The following is a 15,361-nucleotide window of genomic DNA, read 5'->3' as shown; positions in this document are numbered from 1 at the left end:
TGGCAAGATGGCGGCCGCGCTCGTGCGTTTCCGAACAAGGTATTTTCTATGGAAATATTTTTATTTTGAGAGGACGGCAACGCGGTTTTTCAATTCCTTCGGATTGGAAAACAACTTAGTCAAACGGCTAAGGAATTTACGTATCGAAAAACCGACAGAAATTCAGGAAAAGGTGAGGTTTATTCCAGTACAATTCAATACGAGCCTACTAAAGTAACCTTTTTACTCCCTAGATCGGATTGTAAATTCCCCCCTCTAGCTACTTCAAATAAATTACGAGAATTTGGGGTTAAATCGAGAAAACACCTTTTACCTGATAAGTTTGAGTATTCTCATTACCCATTTTCTTGACAATGTATGGATGTTTTAGCGAGAAGCTACATATTAATCTCAGGTGGGAGTTAAAGGGGGAATAGTATCTACTCTTTCGTTCTTCGTTTTGTAAAAGTATCAGAAGGACTCAGACGTCGGTGGCTTTGCATTATGATTTTGCACTCTAAGGAATGCAGGTGCTGGAAAGAAACTGTTGAGACACAACCTTCCTGTACCATGACCATACAATTCAGGAGGGTTTCCTTGGGAGTTCTCCGGATACCCAGGCGAAGTAGATTTTTCATGAAAACTTTTGTGTTGCCATGGCATTTAAATCTTGTTTTAGCTATATAATTTCTTAATGTTCCTTTAGGCCCTGAGACCAGTTTTAGAAGGAAGAAACACAATCATTAATGCAGAAACAGGAAGTGGAAAAACTCTTTGTAAGTGGGTAAATTATTATAATAGGAGATGAGTTAGTGTTTTCCACAAACCATCTGCTTTGATTGTTTTCGAGTAATTTTATATTTTGGTTTTGAATAATGTTGTGTACTTTTAAAATCACTTTGACTCAACTAAGAGGTCAATTTATGGTAAGAACCTAAGTGACACATTTGGTGCGACTCTTTTTTGTTTTTACCACATTTTTTAGGTCATCTGTGATTTAACACTTCACAGACACAAGGCATCATGGTTTTATTTTTTCTTTAAAGGATCTGTATATATCCTGATTGAAAGTAGTTGAGATTTCTTCAGTGTATTAACTCAAGGTGCTGTTCTGGTTGTTCCTACAGGTTACCTTCTTCCTATTATCAATAAACTTCTTGTGGACAAAGAAACAGTTTCTAAGCCACCATATGCTGTTGTTTTGCTGCCCACTATTGAACTTTGCCATCAGGTGAGGTCAGATGCCATAAAATAATGCATAGAACTCTCCGCTCCTTGGATCTGGTTTTGAAATCCAGCTAACAGTGAAATGAAAATGTTTACACATTTTCAGAGTTAAAGGAGTAACAAGTCAAGTGCTTTGTCCTTTGCTATTGTAAACTTTTCTTTGAAACTGCTAATTAAGATCCTTGCAAAATTCTTGAAGAATTTGAAAACTTGGAAACTTATTGTTCTCTCTCATTTGAATAGGTTGCCAATGTGTTTCAAAGTCTAACAGATGATTCAATGCAGCCATGCACTGTTCATAAAGACTCCAAGTTACAAATAAACTCCAAACACCCCATTGTACTGGCCACACCCAGTGCCTTGCTCACCTATAGCCCCAGGACTCTACGTAACATTAGAGTAGTGGTTACTGATGAAGCAGACCTCTTGTTAACCAATGGACAACAAGAAATTTATGAAATTCTCAGTTATTTTATGGGTATAGAGATCACAACGAAGAAGCGGAAAAAGCTAAGATCAAAGTCTTTAAAAGTTGTAAATAATGCTGAAGTACATGGTAAGGAATCAAATGAACACAAGTTGAATGAAACTGTACATTTGCCAGTTGAAGGGTCAGGTTTTCAAGCCAGCACAACTCCTCTGGCCCTGCATCGGCAATTTATCTTTGTGGCTGCAACGTTGCCTTCACGTGGGGAAAAGGACATTTATAATGTGTTGAGGGAATGGTTACTAGATGCTGAATTTGTCTCCACAGATTTGGCCCATCACACAGTGCCAACAGTAGATATATGTTACGTTAAGGTAGAAGATGCTCTTAAATTGCCTGAGTTGTTGCGTTGCCTGAATTCGTTAGCGGGGTCGATCAGGTATCCACTTAGCAATATTGGAAGAGCAAAGAATGGAAACGTAACTTCCGTGCAGAAAGTAAATGTTGATCATAGCACAAATGATTCTAGCAGTAAAAAAGATGAAGACAAATCGTATTCAGTTGAAAGGGTGGCTGGGAGATTGGATCTTGAAAAGGAAATTAATATTGATGGTGAAACTCAAGGGAGGCAAGGAGAAGCTTGTCTTAAGCCAGTTCGTTTGAAAAATTTACGGGTGTTGGTGTTTGTTAACACGACAAAAGCAGCAGAGGAAGCTTATAACTTTCTCAATGGCACTTCAGAGCAAGGACAGAGTGACTCAGTGCCTTGGAAACATGTCATTCTGAATGATCAAACTATAAGTATTTGGCAAAATGACCCGGGAGAATCGGACATTGGTGTTGAGGCAAAAGCACAAAGACGTTTTGTGACACGTACCGGGTACATCGATCTATGGCCAGGCAAAGTTGGTCAGATTCACAGAAATATCTTGCCCGCTGAAAGAATAGATACGCTAAAGAAATTTACATCTGGAGAATTGAAGGTCTTGATTTGCACAGACTTAGCATCTAGAGGGTTGGACATCCCGGATGTTAGTCATGTGATTCAGTTGGACTTTGCCCTGAGTGCCACTCAGGTGCTGCATCGCACGGGGAGGACGGCTAGGGCGGGTGCATCGGGTAAAGGTAGGATATGAGTTTTTTTAAATCCATGCGAACGAAATGTCATTTTGTCTAAAAGCGATCCTAAATTTCGTTTGACGGGGCTTTGACAAGGAGTTCAAGCTTGAACTCTTTACAAAATTGGTAAGGTGACTAACCATGCAAAGTCTGAATGAGAGCATGTATTTAATCGAAACATTTTCGAGAATTACTTAAAACAGATGTTCCAGCGTTTTCAAAATCAGGAACCGGTAACACGAAGCTTTAAGTCCGGAAACCAGGAGCCATTACTTAATAAGTAATGGCTTCTACTGAAACTGAGTGAAAAATGAAAATCTGAAAGAGACGTTCCAAACCGGTGGTTTCGTGGCACTTTTTGAAGAGACAATTCTTGTGCTTGTTCGAAACATAAATATCCCGTACGTGACAGTGGCTTAATTAGTGCGCATTCTAATAACGCGCAAGAAATTTTACGAGCGCAAAGGAATGGGAACGACGATATTTCTGTAGCAACACTGTTGCAGCAATATGGCGGCATTTTTTAAAATTCCCGTATTTTTTTTGTTATTTTGCGAGCATAAGCTCAAACCAAAACGATAAGGTTACCGTTTTCAGGAAGGTTTCTGTCGAACGTCATCCGTCATATATCTCACTCAACAAAAAAAAATGCTGTAACAGTGTGAATTTAACGACAGAAGTAGAGCATTCGTATTAAGGTTACGAAGTTTGAAACATTTTTTATCGCTGTAGCGCTTGTTGTCATCGTCTCCTTAACAGGTGAACCTCCTGGAGAAAAAGTCCGTTGTCTCAGCGTTAAAACCCGCGTCAGCTTTTTTTGCAGAGGAAGAATAATGGTAGCGATGAACGCTCATACAGTTCCAGTAGCGGGGCATGCGCACTCATTTTGCCGCTGTGTCATCCTGTATGGGTCGTATGGGAACCCAGGCTAGGCCTTGCGTTAACTAGCTGTAGTAGTATTCTCCAGTTTATTAACTGCGCCCACTGCACCCAGCTGTATTCAAATTGGTACAGGTTCTTTTGTTTCTGTTGCAGTGATAAACCTTGTCACCGAAAATGACCAAGATCTAGCTCGCGCTGTACGAGCTTGTGACCAGTCCCGGAGCAGTGACGGTTATCAAGCCACGTTTAGCAGGAAAAGAAGGTTCAGGAAGAAATTGAAAAAGAACGCTATTGCTTTAGCTGACAAGCTGTAATACCCCCGCTGTTGATTTTTGTCCACACTGTGCGCAGATTTGTCCCCACGGTGATAGGGTGATCTGTCACCTTTTTCATCAAGAATAAATGGAGATTAAGGATGATAGTTTTTGTAGTTTTAGTTTCGGCTATCGAATGAGGAAAGATGTTTTGCTCTCGTCAGGAGCACGAGAAATCGAAAAAAATTTGAGTTCCTTACAAGGAATCAGACGTCTTTAGGGCCCAATGTTGTACATAGAAGTCAGCTCTTTCGTGAGGTAAGCCATGAAAAGGATACTATGGCTCTAAGCGTTTTGCATACGGCCGGGATCAGTTTTGTCAAAAGTAACGTGTGTGGAAACAGATTTTACAAAATGATAGATTTTCCGTCGTTGCTTTTAATTTCGGAGTTTACCACTTGCATCTGCTTTTACTCAGTTTGAGCCCATACTAATTAGATTTCTATTTTATTTATTCCAACTCATGAAATTAGCTTCTTATCAACCCTCACTATTATGATTTTGCTTTTTCAAAAGCTCTACGTATAGATTTTTTAAGTTTTGTACACTTGACCTATTTGGACAAGATTTAATCCTGTGGGGGTGGCACTTCTTCCACGTAAATCCGGGATACTGAGTTCCAGCCCGTGTACGCGTCAGCACTTTTGACACTCTGGCAATTGCCGACCCAGAATCCCACGCGCACGTTTCCAGGGGGGACTTTCTCACATACACCTTCGATTTGTCGCACTCGGTGTAAATTCTTCTTGCTTCCATCCCCATGTACCATGTGCACTAAACCCTCAATGGCAGCGGGGGCCGAGCACTCCACGTCGTTGAAGGTGAAGTACCACCGCCTGCAGCAAGCGTGGCAGTTGTAGATACGGAGAACACCATTCCAGTAAACACGGAGGCCAGTGTTGGGAGACAATTTGTTGAAAACACATTCCTGAAAATATCATCAACAATGGATTGCTACAATCAAGAATCCTCTTAGCACAAGGAAGCTGGACCAGTTTTTAAGTACTAATTTCACAGAATTCAAGCAAAAAAAAAAGATAACGAAAAAAGACGCAAATATAAATTGACTGGTTAGGATGCGCCTTCAATGCGTTAAAAATCCGCTTTTTGAAAGCTAGCGATGATTGCAGTATTTTCTTACATCAGGTTCTCCAAGTACTTATTACACTTAGCGAGTTCGAAGTCGTTATTGTAAATTACTAATAAAAAAAAATAAAAGGTTAGATCATTTAAGGTAAGGAAAGGAAATATAAGGTATGTTGAGTATCTTTCATATCTCTTCTTTGTGTCTGACTTGTTTGGAAAGGGTTCCTTACGCGGAACGCCTTCAAATTAATATCGCACGTCGAGAGCAAAACGAATCCTTTTCTAGTCGATGTTCGGTGGTCAGCACATTTTCAGGACATACAATTTTTAGCAAACAGTTGTTTAAGCTTTTAGTTTCCCATGAAAAATGACACGAACTAGCGATAAATGGCGAGGTATTTTGGCAACAAACACAAATTTTGATCATGGCGCGGCCCTCTGAATTGACCAATCGCAGTGCGCGTTATAATGAGGAGACGAGAATATTTTTTTAAGCTTATTAGTTTCAGTTTCTCAACAGCTTGAACTGACGGGAAAGTATTGTCTGCCCATTAAATAAATATGCGAATGCAATCATTTACCTTGACCAATCCAGAGTCCCTATCATCGTTCAGATTTTTGAAAACGCACTGTTTCCAGTTACTTCCCAATGTTCCTGGTGGTCCCTGAGGGCCTGGGGCTCCTTGGCTTCCTTTGTCGCCGGCAGCACCTTGTGGACCCTCTCGGCCCGTAGACCCTGGAGTTCCTGGAGTTCCTGTTGTTCCTGCGTCTCCTTTGTCCCCTGCTTGTCCTCGAGGGCCAGGCGATCCCGCTACACCCGCGGGCCCTGCCGGTCCAGGACTCCCGGGAATGCCTGGGATACCAGGCGCGCAAGAGCAATGCATGCAATGACTGTGACCACAAGCTCCGTTACTATTTTTACCATTACTGTTATCATCAGTCACTGCTAGACACGATGTGATCAGCGGTAAAATGAGTACCAATAAAGTCCAAATTGGCGAGGCATTCATTGTGGAAAGTAAATCTGTTAAATCCCGATTGATCTGTAGGAAAATGGAGTAAACACATCATTGCATTGAGATGTCACGCAACGATTAAGGGGCGTGACATATCTACAACTGCCAAGAAATCACCCATTTTTGACATCATATTCGAACGCCTTGGAACGCTTTTCTTCCCCCGTGACGAGTCGCCGCAGTCGAGGAGAGGTTTGCTTGGGTTCTGGCATTATCAATGCTAGATCTCTCACAGACCTCTCACCGGCTCGCGTTGCCCAGAGGGTCTCAACAAGGTTAACCGTTAGCCCTAAAAACGGCCAAAAATATTAGCCGTTAGGCGTAATAATTAAAAAATTTTAACCGTTAGCCCCACCAAAAGTTAAATGCAAAAATTTTTCTGGTGAACTCAGTGTAAAGATATCAACCGTTAGCCGTAAAATGGCCAAAATTTTAACCGTTAGTCCTAACCAAAGTGAATTGCGAAAATGTTTCTGGTGAACACAGTGGAAAGATATGAACCGTTAGCCGTAAAATGGCCAAAATTTTAACCGTTAGTCGTAGAAGCCATCACCCCATTGAAACCCTCTTGCGCAAGGCATCATATTTTCGAACAAACATTCTGGTGCCGAGCGCTATTGACGAGAGCCTGCTCGTTGTCTAGTAAGTTGTTCTTTGACATAACTATAACACTCACCCGACCTGACGTGGAAGGAGTTGCGTTCAAGTCAGAAGACGCCTTGTTTTAAGAAAGAGGCAAACTGTAGTTCTAAGATGTTTGAAAATACTGATTGATTTTTCCTCACTGGACTTGCTTTTCAAGTACAATCACCGGAAATTAGTTAGAATGAAACCTGAACGTGTGACGTATGGGAAATCCTTTGATACAGTTCCGATGTGAAGTAGATCATCAAAATAGATTTGGTTAACAGTGAAAAAGATTTCTGTCAAAATGTATTTCGAAATTTGTAATGAGAAATTCCCAATCACGTTCTGTCCTTCAAATCAAATTAATCCCTACAACTCCCACTAGTGACCAAGTCAGAATTTTTCCTTAAAATATCAATATAACATCGAGAAGACAAGTGGCAAGAATAAAGAAAAATATGTACTAGGAGATTATTTGTAGATCCAATACCAAATTCTCCAAACTTACATCATAAAAATGTTATAGCAGACCGTAAGGAGAATCACCAATGAGATCTTGGGAGTGAAATGGTTTAAATCAGTTAGGAAAGTGTCCCAATGCTGTCAGGAATGAGAAAGATATCAAAACAGCTTTAAAAAAAAGTTAATGAGTGGTTAAAAAAACACAGCCTTTCTCTCCAGTTTAGCCAAAATTTGAGCCCCGAAATTGCCAATTAATACTTCTGTGAAAGTATTCGTAACCTGAGAGGATGCAAATTTCAACTTAAAGAAAGGTGATTACAATAGAAAAGTCCTTCCGCTCAGTAGAAAGTCGCGATCCACTATGGTTTTTTACATCATAAGACCACAGATAATGTTACGACTGACTTAATGTCGGGGGAACTAGCTATCGAGCGCACCAAGCCCGGCGAAAGGCACCAGGACTCTCGAACCGTCTTTTTCTGCTTTCTTCAATTACTCGCTTCTCCAGTACACAATTCCACTTACATCCAAGTTTATTTTATTCTGTGTAACTCTGGTTAATCCCTTAGGCTCTCACACTCTGATTATCATTTGATAATTTTTCTTTAACTGCGGGATTCTGACCCTACTCTACTGCACACTGTCTACGTCAGTTCTTCTTGTCTTCTCTTCTTTCTATTTTTTCTCTTCTCTTTTCTCTTTTCTCCCCACTCTCTTCTAAGTAAACTCAAAAGAACATGCTTTGACTGACTGATATGGGTGGGCATGCTAGCTGGCTGACATTGGGAGATCCATTATTTGTTGTTAGAACGCTAAACCAAACAATTTCACGAGACTTTCGATTTGAACTATTAAGTACTTAGTCATAATGCTTCCGATCAATTAAGTCAACTTCTGACTGAGTCAGTCAAAACAAGAACTTTCGTGTGGGTCCAAAGCAAGGTCAGCAAACAAACCAAGCACGTCCACTTGAGGACGAACCATTTTTATACCAACGTCAAGGCTAAGGTTTTCAACAATATCTTAACAACTTCTTAGAGACGGGTAAAAACGTTATTTTTACTTTATTGATCATTATTTATACACACGTTGAACGTAAACGGCCAGAACTAATGTACCACTGTGGTCCAACAGGAAAATTACCCAATTACTTCAGGACATGTTTTGAATTTTTTTACATAAACGATGATGCACAGAGGAACAAAACAGTTAATTATCGACCTTAATCTACACGTAATAAACTACTTAGTAAGGTTTCCCGGTCACGTCCGTGTTGCGAACGTTCGGCTTCGTTCACAAGACTAGATGTTCTTTCATGAAAAAGAGCGCATTACAACATATTCCCACGATAAATAGCGCTATCTGTTTTACCATATTTTTTATTTACTTACCACTTATTCCTACGTTTAGCGGTGTGGATAAGTTCGTGACTTCTTTTGATTTAAAAACCTGCGGGGGTGATCAGTTACGGGAAACAGAAGTCATTCTCTTGATAATTCGCTTTTCTTTGGTTTCGAACCCGTTCTGCCATGTTGAATCACAGCCCGTCAGAACCCTCTCCTTACTCAATGTCACGAGTCTTCAACCAGAAAGTTTCTGTGATCTGCGGACTGCTGCCAGGTCACGCCTTAGTTCATCGTATTCAAGAAGAATGAAATACTTATGAGTGGGGAATGGGAGAGGAGCGATTAACGGGGAGAGGGGTGGTATTCCAAGGGTTTTTCAATTAATTTATCTCGAAATATTTATAACTTTAGCAATCACCTCACAAACATTTAGGAGACTGGATGTGAAAAGGTAGGGCTCTTCGACATGCGATTTGATATCAATTCACCGTGATTTTCCTTTTGGCCACCTCCAATGGGATTCAGTCACCATTCAAAGCATAGTGAAAAACATTTTATGCGGCGGAATAACTCAGAGTTCACCAAGATATCGAGCACTTTTCAACTGAGTATTGAAAGTAATCCGGGACTGTTTTGCTTTTGCTTTTGTCTTTTGTCTGAATTTGTCTCCACAGATTGGCCCATCACACAAGGCCAACAGTAGATACATGTTACGTTAAGGTAGAAGATGCTCTTAAATTGCCTGAGTTGTTGCGTTGCCTGAATTCGTTAGCGGGGTCGATCAGGTATCCACTTAGCAATATTGGAAGAGCAAAGAATGGAAACATAACTTCCATGCAGAAAGTAAATGTTGATCATAGCACAAATGATTCTAGCAGTAAAAAAGGGGAAGACAAATCGTATTCATTTGAAAGGGTGCTGAGAGATTGGATCTTGAAAATGAAATTAAAATTAATGGTGAAACTCAAGGACGGCAAGGAGAAGCCTGTCTTGAGCCAGTTCGTTTGAAAAATTTACGGGTGTTGGTGTTTGTTAACACGACAAAAGCAGCAGAGGAAGCTTATAACTTTCTCAATGGCACTGCAGAGCAAGGAGAGAGTGACTCAGTGCTTTAGAAACATGTCATTCTGAATGATCAAACTATAACTATTTGGCTAGGGTGGGTACATCGGGTAAAGGTAGGATATGAGTTTTTTTAAATCCATGCGGACAAAATATCATTTTGTCTAAAAGCGACCCTTAATTTCGCTTGACAGGGCTTTGACAAGAAGTTCAAGCTTGAACTCTTTACAAAATTGGTACAGTGACTAACCATGCAAAGTCTAAATGAAAGCATGTATTGAATCGAAACATTTAACAAAACAAAACAGATGTTCCAGCGTTTACACAATTAGGAACCGGTAACACGAAACTTTAAGTCCTGAAACCAGGAGCCCATTACTTAATAAGTAATGGCTCCTGCTGAAACTGAGTGAAAAATAAAAATCTGAAAGAGACGTTCCAAATCGGTGGTTTCGTGGCACTTTTTGAAGAGACCATTTTGCGCTTGTTAGAAACTTAAATATCCCGTACGTCACAGCGGCTAAACTAGTGTGCATGCTAATAACGAGCAATAAATTTTACGAGCGCAAAGGAATGGGAACGACGATATTTCTGTAGCAACACTATTGCAGCAATACGGCGGCATTTTTTAAAATTCCCAAATTTTTTTGTCACTTGCGAAGATAAGCTCAAACTAAAACATGCAGGTAAGGTTGCCGTTTTCAGGAAGGTTTCTGTCGAACCTCATCCGTCACATATCTCACTCAACCAAAAAAATTGTCGCTATAACAGTTGTGAATTTAAGAAGTAGAGCATCCGTATTTTGACCACGAAGTCTGAAGCATTTTTTATCGCTTGAGCGCTTCTTATCATAGTCTCCTCAGCAGGTAAACCTCATGGAGAAAAAGTTTGTTGTCTCGGCGTAAAAACCCGCGTCAGCTTTGTTTGCAGACGAAGAATAATGGTTGCCATGAACGCTTATACAGTTCTAATAGCGGAGTACGCGCACTCATTTTGCCGCTGTGTCATCCCGTATGGGTCGTATGGGAACCCAGGCTGGGCCGCGCGTTGACTAACTGTAACAGTTGGGACAGCCCAAGAGAGTACTGCCATTAATCAAATTTCAGTACGCAGTGCTACATACAATTTTGCCAAAGTTGTGTTCGCGTGACTGTGGTATTTTCAAGATTGTGTCACAATGTATCCCTTACAGATCATCTTAAGTATTCTACAGAATATTAACTGCACCCACTCCACCATGCTGTATTTAAATTGGTACAGATTCTTTTGTTTCTGTTGCAGTGATAAATCTTGTCACCGAACATGACCAAGATCTAGCTCTCGCTAAGAGCTTGTGACCAGTCCCGGAACAGTGATGGTTATCAAGCCACTTTCAGCAGGAAAAGAAGGTTCAGGAAGAAATTGAAAAAGAACGCTATTGCTTTCGCTGACAAGCTGTAATAACCGCCCTGGATTTTTGTCCACACTGCGCGCAGATTTATCCCCACGGTGATTTGTCACCTTTTTCATCACGAATTAATAACGATGGAGGAAGATAGTTTTTGTAGTTTTTAATTTCGGCTTTCGAAAGAAGAAGGATGCTTTGCCTTTGTCAGGAGCACGAGAAATCGAAAAAAAATTGAGTTCCTTACAAAGAATCAGACGTCTTAAGGGTCCGATGTTGTACATGGAAGACAGTTCGTTCGTTAGTTAAGCCATTACAAGGATGCTATGGCTCTAGGCGTTTTGTGTACGGCTGGGATCAGCTTTGTCAAAAGCAACGTGTGTGGAAATAGATTTTAGAAAATGATAGATTTTCCGTCGATCCTTTTAATTTCGGAGTTTACCATTTGCATCTGCTTTTACTCAGTTTGAGCCCTTGCTTATTAGATTTCTATTTTATTTATTTCAACTCATGATATTAGCCTCTCATTAACCCTCACTATTTTGATTTTGCTTTTTTAAGAGCTTTACGTGTAGTTTTTCTAAGTTTTGCAGACTTGACGTAGTTTTAACAGGTTTTAGTCCTGTGGAGGTGGCACTTCTTCCACGTAAATCCGGGATACTGAGTTCCAGCCCGTGTACGCGTCAGCACTTTTGACACTCTGGCAATTGCCGACCCAGAATCCCACGCGCACGATTCCCGGGGGGACTTTCTCACATACACCTTCGATTTGTCGCACCCGGTGTAAATTCTTCTTGTTTCCATTCCCATGTACCATGTACACTAAACCATCAATGGCAGCGGGGGCCGAGCACTCTACGTCGTTAAAGGTGAAATACCACCGCTTGCAGCAAGCGTGGCAGTTGTAGATACTGAGAGCGCCATTCCAGTAAACACGGAGGCCAGTGTTGGGAGACAATTTGTTGAAAACACATTCCTAAAAAAATCATCAACAATAAATTGCTTCACTCAAGAATATACTTGGTACAAGGAAGCTGGACCAGTTTTTAAGTACCTATTAACAGAATATTAAAAAAGATAACGAAAAAAGACGCAAACATAAATTGACTGGTTAGGATGCGCCTTCAATGCGTTAAAAATTGGCTTTCTGAAAGCTAGCGACGATTGCAATACTTTCTAACATCAGATTCTCCAAGTACGTATTATACTTAGCGAGTTTGAGGTCGTTACTGTAAATTACGAGCAGCGGTTTTCCTCTTTGATTTATATTGATAATCAAAAAATACAAGGTTAGATTGTTTATGCTAAGGAAAGGAAAGATAAAGTTTGTTGAGTATCTTTCATATCTCTTCTGTGTGTCTGACTGGTTTGGACAGGGTTCCTTACGCGAAACGCCTTTAAATGGGATGATTAACGCATGTCGAGAGCAAAACGAATCCTTTTCTAATCGATGTCCAGTCGTCAACACATTTTCAGGACATACAATATATAGCAAACACTTGATTAAACCTTTATTTTCCTATGAAAAATGACACGAATTGGTGATAAATGGCGAGGTGTTTTGGCAACAAACACAAATTTTGACTGTGGCGCTGTCCTCTAAATTGATTAATCGCAGTGCGCCTTATAATGAGACAATACTTTTCTATGCCTATTAGTTTCAGTTTCTCAACAGCCTAAAAATGACGGGAAAATATTTTCTACCCATCAGAGGAAGACACGAATGCAATTGTTTACCTTGACTAATCCAATGTCCCTATCGTCGTTCAGATTTTTGAAAACGCACTGTTTCCAGTTACTTCCCAATGTCCCTGGTAGGCCTTGAGGGCCAGGGGCTCCTTGGCTTCCTTTGTCGCCGGCGTCACCTTTAATTCCTTGTGGACCCTCGCGGCCCGTAGACCCTGGAGTTCCTAGTGTCCCTGCCTCTCCTTTGTCCCCTGCTTGTCCTCGAGGGCCGGGCGATCCCGCTACACCCGCGGGCCCCGCGGGCCCAGGGCTCCCAGGAATACCTGGGATACCAGGCGCGCAAGAGCAATGCATCCAATGACTGTGACCACAAGCTCCGTCGCTATCTTTACCATCATTTTTATTATCAGTCACTGCTAGACACGATGTGATCAGCGGTAAAATGAGTACCAATAACGTCAAAATTGGCGAGGCATTCATTGTGGAAAGCAAATCTGTTAAATCGTGATTGACCTGTAGGAAAATAGAGTGAACATATCATCGCGTATCCGTTCCTTGAGATGTTACGCAACGCTTAAGGTGCGTGACATAACGGCAACGGCGAAGAAATCACTCATTTTTGACACCATATTCATACGCCTTAGAACGCTTTTTTCCCTTCGAGACGAGTCGCCGTAGTCGAGGAGAGGTTCGCTTGGGTTCTGGCATCATCAGTGCATACCTCTCGCCGGCTCGCGCTGTCCAGAGGGTTTCAATGGGGTTAACCGTTAGCCCTAAAAACAGCCAGAAATATTAGCCGTTAGGCATAATAATTGAGAAATTTTAACCTTTAGTCCTAACCAAAGTGAATTGCAAAAATGCTTCTGGTGTTTACGGAGGAAAGTTTTAACCGTTGGTCGTAGAAGCCATCACCCCATTGAAACCCCCTTGCAACAAGGAATCCTATTTTCGAGCAAACTCTCTCCTGCCGAGGCGCTAATGATGAGGGCCTGCTCGTAGTCTAGTAAGTTTGTTTTTGCAATAACTGCAACACTTACCCGACCTAAAGTGGAGTGGGTTGCGTTTAAGTTACAAGACGCCTTGTTTTAGGAAAGAAGCAAAGTGTAACTCTCTGATGTTTGAAAATACTGATTGATTTGTCCCCGCTGGACTTGCTTTTAAGGTATAATTACATCAATTTAATTAGAATGAAACCTGGGAAATCCCTTGATACAGTTCTGGAGTAAATTAGATTATCAAATTAGATTTGATTAACAGTGGAAAAGGTTTCTGTCAGTCTAAATTTAGAAATTTATAATAGGAAATTCGCACAATCAAGTTGTGCCCTCCAAATCCTATTAATCCCCACAACTCCAACGAGTGATCAAGTCAGAATTTCTCCTTGCAATATCAATATAATCAGTATCAAGTAGACAAGTGGCAAGAATAAAGAAAAATATGAATGGGTGGGCATATCAGGTGCCTGACCTAGGGAAATCAAACATTTTTCGTTAGAACACTAGACCGAACAACTTTACGAGACTTTTGATCTGAACAACAAAGTACTTCAAGGGTCATAATGCTTCCGATCACCTGAGCCAACTTCTGACTGAGTTATAATTAGTCAAAACAAGAACTTTCGAGTAGGTCTAAAGCGAGGTCAGTAAACAAACTAAGCACGTCCACTTGAGGAAGTTAGAAAAGGCGGTCACAATTCGGAAACTCATCACGACAGCTCAAACCTAAACAACTTTGGAATTCGAATTCATGCATCAAATACTTCCTAAATATAAACGAAAAATCATAATCATAATGAAAAATCATACTGAACTGACTAACTGATAAAATAACTAAATGCTTCTTAACAATAATACTAATTTAACCATTTTTTATATAAGAACTATTTTTACACCAACGTCAAGGCTAAGGTTTTCAACAATATCTTAACAACCTCTTAGAGAAGGTTAAAAAAGTTATTTTAACTTAACTGATTTATTTATGCATATGTGGAACGAAGACGAAACTAACTTAGAACAGTGGTCCAACAGGAAAATTACCCAATTACTTTAGGACATGTTTTGAATTTTTATAACTGTGTTTAACCTTAGGATCATATCAAAAGCAAACGTTCGGCTTCGTCTACAAGATTAGATGTTCTTTCATGAAAAAGAGCGCATTACAACATTTTCCCACGATAAATAGTGTCATTTGTTTTACCATATTTTTTATTTCACTCACCACTTATTCCTACGTTTAGCGGTGTGGATAAGTTCGTGACTGCTTCTGATATATAAACCCACAGGGTGATCAGTTACAGGAAACGGAATTCATAGTCTTGATAATTCGCTTTTCTTTGGTTTCGAACCCGTTCCGCCATGTTGAATCACAGCCAACAGGTCAGAACCCTCTCCTTACACAGTGTTTCATGCACGAGTCTTCAACCAGAAAGTTTCCGTGATCTGTGGACTGTTGCCAGGTCACGCCTTAGTTCATCGTATTCGAGAAGAATGAAATAGTTATGAGTGGGGGATGGGAGAGGAGCGATTAACGGGGAGAGGGGTGGTATTCCAAGGGTCTTTTACTAATTTATCTCGAAATATTTATAACTTTAGCAATCACCTCACAAAAATTTAGGAGACCGGATGTGAAAAGGAAGGGGTCTTCGACGTGCGATTTGATATCAATTCCCTGAGATCTTCCTTTTGGCCACCTCCAATGAGACTCAGTCACCATTCTCAACATTATTGTCTTTCCAAAGCATAGTG

General features: G+C 40.6%; 2 protein-coding genes across 2 annotated transcripts; one reads left to right on the top strand and one right to left on the bottom strand.

Annotated features, from left to right (window-relative positions):
* Positions 1–7: 7 nt before the first annotated feature.
* On the top strand, positions 8–4,858 carry LOC131798974 (uncharacterized). Its single transcript, XM_059116639.2, has 5 exons — positions 8–172; positions 686–755; positions 1,107–1,210; positions 1,450–2,758; positions 3,788–4,858. The coding sequence occupies exons 1-5, from the start codon at positions 8–10 to the stop codon at positions 3,946–3,948; spliced, it is 1,809 nt and encodes a 602-aa protein (XP_058972622.2). The 3' UTR covers positions 3,949–4,858.
* LOC131799039 (collagen alpha-1(XVI) chain) lies at positions 4,383–13,790 on the bottom strand. Its single transcript, XM_059116708.2, has 5 exons — positions 13,655–13,790; positions 12,669–13,130; positions 11,551–11,907; positions 5,616–6,077; positions 4,383–4,876 (listed from the first exon to the last, which is right to left on the bottom strand). The coding sequence occupies exons 2-5, from the start codon at positions 13,095–13,097 to the stop codon at positions 4,517–4,519; spliced, it is 1,608 nt and encodes a 535-aa protein (XP_058972691.2). The 5' UTR covers positions 13,098–13,130; positions 13,655–13,790; the 3' UTR covers positions 4,383–4,516.
* Positions 13,791–15,361: the final 1,571 nt, after the last annotated feature.

The sequence above is a fragment of the Pocillopora verrucosa genome, chromosome 3, assembly GCF_036669915.1.
Source record: "Pocillopora verrucosa isolate sample1 chromosome 3, ASM3666991v2, whole genome shotgun sequence".
In the NCBI taxonomy this organism is placed as follows: Eukaryota; Metazoa; Cnidaria; class Anthozoa; order Scleractinia; family Pocilloporidae; genus Pocillopora; species Pocillopora verrucosa.
This window is presented reverse-complemented; position numbering and strand designations above follow the sequence as displayed.

What these genes read in the sequence shown, in the direction of transcription:
- LOC131798974 (XM_059116639.2), top strand. Translation starts at nt 8, where the DNA reads ATGGCGGCCGCGCTCGTGCGTTTCCGAACAAGGTATTTTCTATGGAAA. An exon ending in CGACAGAAATTCAGGAAAAG is followed by an intron (nt 173 to 685) that starts GTGAGGTTTATT and finishes ATGTTCCTTTAG; the next exon opens with GCCCTGAGACCAGTTTTAGA. An exon ending in GGCGGGTGCATCGGGTAAAG is followed by an intron (nt 2,759 to 3,787) that starts GTAGGATATGAG and finishes TTTCTGTTGCAG; the next exon opens with TGATAAACCTTGTCACCGAA.
- LOC131799039 (XM_059116708.2), bottom strand. Translation starts at nt 13,097, where the DNA reads ATGAATGCCTCGCCAATTTTGACGTTATTGGTACTCATTTTACCGCTG. An exon ending in GGGACATTGGATTAGTCAAG is followed by an intron (nt 11,908 to 12,668) that starts GTAAACAATTGC and finishes TGATTTTTTTAG; the next exon opens with GAATGTGTTTTCAACAAATT. An exon ending in GGGACTCTGGATTGGTCAAG is followed by an intron (nt 4,877 to 5,615) that starts GTAAATGATTGC and finishes TGATATTTTCAG; the next exon opens with GAATGTGTTTTCAACAAATT.